This window comes from Oncorhynchus gorbuscha, unplaced genomic scaffold, assembly GCF_021184085.1.
Source record: "Oncorhynchus gorbuscha isolate QuinsamMale2020 ecotype Even-year unplaced genomic scaffold, OgorEven_v1.0 Un_scaffold_10078, whole genome shotgun sequence".
In the NCBI taxonomy this organism is placed as follows: domain Eukaryota; kingdom Metazoa; phylum Chordata; class Actinopteri; order Salmoniformes; family Salmonidae; genus Oncorhynchus; species Oncorhynchus gorbuscha.
Genome location: NW_025744382.1, coordinates 6,426 through 11,657, shown reverse-complemented (window position 1 = coordinate 11,657; position 5,232 = coordinate 6,426). Strand labels below are relative to the sequence as shown.

General features: G+C 55.2%; 1 protein-coding gene across 1 annotated transcript; it reads left to right on the top strand.

Moving 5' to 3' along the window:
- Positions 1-3,975: 3,975 nt before the first annotated feature.
- Positions 3,976-4,680, top strand: LOC124016880 (spidroin-1-like; the record flags this gene model as incomplete). The annotated part of the gene is made up of 1 exon (XM_046332221.1): positions 3,976-4,680. A coding segment is annotated over one exon (705 nt), but the record flags the coding sequence as incomplete, so codon positions are not given.
- Between the last annotated feature and the right edge of the window lie 552 nt (positions 4,681-5,232).

Below are 5,232 nucleotides of genomic sequence, written 5' to 3'. Positions count from 1 at the left end.
ACCACTAGGTTACCTGCCACCCTCTAACCACTAGGTTACCTGCCACCCTCTAACCACTAGGTTACCTGCCACCCTCTAACCACTAGGTTACCTGCCACCCTCTAACCACTAGGTTACCTGCCACCCTCTAACCACTAGGTTACCTGCCACCCTCTAACCACTAGGTTACCTGCCACCTCTCTAACCACTAGGTTACCTGCCACCTCTCTAACCACTAGGTTACCTGCCACCCTCTAACCACTAGGTTACCTGCCACCCTCTAACCACTAGGTTACCTGCCACCCTCTAACCACTAGGTTACCTGCCACCCTCTAACCACTAGGTTACCTCTACCCTCTAACCACTAGGTTACCTCTACCCCTCTAACCACTAGGTTACCTCTACCCTCTAACCACTAGGTTACCTCTACCTCCTCTAACCACTAGGTTACCTCTACCCTCTAACCACTAGGTTACCTCTACCCCTCTAACCACTAGGTTACCTCTACCCTCTAACCACTAGGTTACCTCTACCCTCTAACCACTAGGTTACCTCTACCCTCTAACCACTAGGTTACCTCTACCCTCTAACCACTAGGTTACTCTACCCTCTAACCACTAGGCTACTCTACCCTCTAACCACTAGGTTACCTCTACCCTCTAACCACTAGGTTACCTCTACCTTCTCTAACCACTGGTTACTCTCTCTAAACCCTCTAACCACTGGGTTACCTGCCTTCTACCCTCTAACCACTAGGTTACCTCTAACCACTAGGTTACCTGCCACCCTCTAACCACTAGGTTACCTGCCACCCTCTAACCACTGGGTTAACCACCCTGCCACCCCTCTTACCCACCACTAACCACTAGGTTACCTGCCACCCTCTAACCACTAGGTTACCTGCCACCCTCTAACCACTAGGTTACCTGCCACCCTCTAACCACTAGGTTACACCCTCTAACCACTAGGTTACCTGCCACCCTCTAACCACTAGGTTACCTGCCGCCCTCTAACCACTAGGTTACCTGCCACCTCTAACCACTAGGTTACCTGCCACCCTCTAACCACTAGGTTACCTGCCACCTCTACCCTCTAACCACTAGGTTACCTGCCACCTCTACCCTCTAACCACTAGGTTACCTGCCACCTCTAACCACTAGGTTACCTGCCACCTCTACCCTCTAGGTTACCTGCCACCTCTACCCTCTAGGTTACCTGCCACCTCTACCCTCTAGGTTACCTGCCACCTCTACCCTCTAGGTTACCTGCCACCTCTACCCTCTAGGTTACCTGCCACCTCTACCCTCTAGGTTACCTGCCACCTCTACCCTCTAGGTTACCTGCCACCTCTACCCTCTAGGTTACCTGCCACCTCTACCCTCTAGGTTACCTGCCACCTCTACCCTCTAGGTTACCTGCCACCTCTACCCTCTAGGTTACCTGCCACCTCTACCCTCTAGGTTACCTGCCACCTCTACCCTCTAGGTTACCTGCCACCTCTACCCTCTAGGTTACCTGCCACCTCTACCCTCTAGGTTACCTGCCACCTCTACCCTCTAGGTTACCTGCCACCTCTACCCTCTAGGTTACCTGCCACCTCTACCCTCTAGGTTACCTGCCACCTCTACCCTCTAGGTTACCTGCCACCTCTACCCTCTAGGTTACCTGCCACCTCTACCCTCTAGGTTACCTGCCACCTCTACCCTCTAGGTTACCTGCCACCTCTACCCTCTAGGTTACCTGCCACCTCTACCCTCTAGGTTACCTGCCACCTCTACCCTCTAGGTTACCTGCCACCTCTACCCTCTAGGTTACCTGCCACCTCTACCCTCTAGGTTACCTGCCACCTCTACCCTCTAGGTTACCTGCCACCTCTACCCTCTAGGTTACCTGCCACCTCTACCCTCTAGGTTACCTGCCACCTCTACCCTCTAACCACTAGGCTACCTGCCACCTCTACCCTCTAACCACTAGGCTACCTGCCACCTCTACCCTCTAACCACTAGGCTACCTGCCACCTCTACCCTCTAACCACTAGGCTACCTGCCACCTCTACCCTCTAACCACTAGGCTACCTGCCACCTCTACCCTCTAACCACTAGGCTACCTGCCACCTCTACCCTCTAACCACTAGGCTACCTGCCACCTCTACCCTCTAACCACTAGGCTACCTGCCACCTCTACCCTCTAACCACTAGGCTACCTGCCACCTCTACCCTCTAACCACTAGGCTACCTGCCACCTCTACCCTCTAACCACTAGGCTACCTGCCACCTCTACCCTCTAACCACTAGGCTACCTGCCACCTCTACCCTCTAACCACTAGGCTACCTGCCACCTCTACCCTCTAACCACTAGGCTACCTGCCACCTCTACCCTCTAACCACTAGGCTACCTGCCACCTCTACCCTCTAACCACTAGGCTACCTGCCACCTCTACCCTCTAACCACTAGGCTACCTGCCACCTCTACCCTCTAACCACTAGGCTACCTGCCACCTCTACCCTCTAACCACTAGGCTACCTGCCACCTCTACCCTCTAACCACTAGGCTACACTGCCACCTCTGCCTCTAACCACTAGGCTACCTGCCACCTCTACCCTCTAACCACTGAGCTACCTGCCACCTCTACCCTCTAACCACTAGGCTGCACCTGCCACCTCCTCTAACCACTAGGCTACCTGCCACCTCTACCCTCTAACCACACCCTGAGCTACCTGCCACCTCTACCCTCTAACCACTAGGCTACCTGCACCACCTCTACCCTCTAACCACTAGGCTACCTGCACCACCTCTACCCTCTAACCACTAAGGCCACTGCCACCTCACCCTCTAACCACTAGGCTACCTGCCACCTCTACCCTCTAACCACTAGGCTACCTGCCACCTCTACCCTCTAACCACTAGGCTACCTGCCACCTCTACCCTCTAACCACTGGGCTACCTGCCACCTCTACCCTCTAACCACTGGCTACCTGCCACCTCTACCCTCTAGCCACTAGGCTGCCTGCCACCTCCCTGCCCTCTAACCACTAGGCTACCTGCCACCTCTACCCTCTAACCACTAGGCTACCTGCCACCTCTACCCTCTAACCACTAGGCTACCTGCCCACCTCTACCCTCTAACCACTAGGCTACCTGCCACCTCACAACAGGATGTAGATTTTTAAATTTAATTGACAGGAAGTAAAATTTAATTGCACTGCAATTCCACTCAGTCATAGAGCATGAGTTTCCTTAAATCTGATAGGACACACTTCCAAGAGAAACCAATGCCAGTCTTACGCTTTTAAACTTAATGTTTAGAATAGGCAATTATATTTCCACCAACCATTTTGTTTGTTTGTTTGGCTTCTTTTGAAGGATTTATGGTAGAGCGTGGGCGCTTGCAACGCCAGGGTGTGGGTTCAAATCCCACGAGGGGACCAGTACGAAAAAGTATGCCCCGCCTCACATGAAAATCTCTGGGTAGAGCGTCTGCTAAATGACACATTTAAATTTGAGGGTTAGACTAATGCATTATGGGAAATGTAGTACTTTCCACATATAAAAACAGAATTTAAGTGTTTGATGTACAAGATGAAGTAACTGCTTCAATTAAAAAACAAACTGTATGCTTCTCTACCTCTCATCAGGTAAGGTCCCGGCTGTGCACGTGACACCGCCTAGCCCGGCTTTTTGAGTGTTTCCATAGCTACGAAGCTTTCCAGGGAGCCTGTCTCCAGGACGATCTACAGTCTAAAGAGCAGTTGAAAACTAGTCCTACACGTTGTTTTTCCCATCTGGTGAACCTATAGGATGGCCACCTCTAGAGAGTCCATGTCTGACACTAGAACCACAGGGATGATCTTTTGACTGGGTGCATAGAACACGTTTCATTGAGGACAGTGTTTTGTTGAGAGGCTCTCAGTGACAGCTAGTGGTAATTCCAAATGGGCGAAAAACAACCTCTCTTGCCTTTGGTATGTTTCTCTTCACACTGTGACAACTGTTCAGCATCGGGCCAAGGGGAGGCGGGGGCGGGGCCAAGGGGAGGCGGGGCGGGGCCAAGGGGAGGCGGGGCGGGGCCAAGGGGAGACGGGGCGGGGCCAAGGGAGACGGGGCGGGCCAAAGGGAGGCAGGGGCGGGCCAAGGAGAGGCGGGTCGGGCCTAGGGGAGGCGGGGCGGGCCAAGGGGAGGCGGGGGGCGGGCCAAGGGGAGGCGGGGCGGGCCAAGGAGCGGGAGGCGGGGGAGGCGAGGCCAAGGGGAGGCGGGGCGGGCCAAGGGGAGGCGGGGCGGGCCAAGGGGAGGCGGGGCGGGCCAAGGGAGGCGGGGCGGGCCAAGGGGAGGCGGGGCGGGCCAAGGGAGGCGGGGGCGGGCCAAGGGAGGCGGGGCGGGCCAAGGGGAGGCGGGGCGGGCCAAGGGGAGGCGGACCGCCAAGGTGAGGCGGGGCGGGCCAAGGGGAGGCTGGGCCAAGGGGAGGCGGGGCGGGGCCAAGGGGAGGAGAGGTGGGGCGGGCCGGGCCAAGGGGAGGAGAGGTGGGGCGGGCCGGGCCAAGGGGAGGCGGGCCAAAGGAGGCGGGGCGGGAGCCAAAGGGAGCGGGGCGGGCCAAGGAGGCCGGGGCGGGCCAAGGGCATGTCTGTGACCGCCAAGGTGAGCGGCGGGCCAAGGGGGACTGGTGTTTTCCAAGGGAGTGCGGGGCGGGCTGCCAAGATGGAGTGACTGTCTGAGGTGGGGGCGGGAAACGGGCCAGTTTAGGGGAGCATATGCATATATATATATGTATATATATATATATATATACGGGACCGGGCCAAGGGAGGCGGGCCAAGTAGAAAGGAAACAACACTGAAGGCGGGGCCAAGAGCCCTGGTTAGAATCCTGCCGGGCCAAGGAGTCCCAGGCGCGCCAATTGGCCAAAGGGAGTTTGCCAGTGTCTCATTGTAAATAAGAAACTGACTTGCCATGTCTGTACCACACACACACACAGCCTGCAGCAATTCATTTACATGGAGGCTATAACCAGGTATCCACAGACGTTAATCATGCCTTGAGGGGACTCAAATGGTGTTTTCCTGTGATAAGGACAGCTCCCAGACTGTAGACAACAGGGTGGGCTGCTAATCCCAGATGGCAGAACACTGGGCTGAGGACAGAATAGTGACGATGGAAAAACAGCGTGGCCCAGACTTAACAGAACAGCGTGGCTCCAGTATGTATGCATGTATGTGTATATATATATATATATAGACTATAGATATAACATATATATAG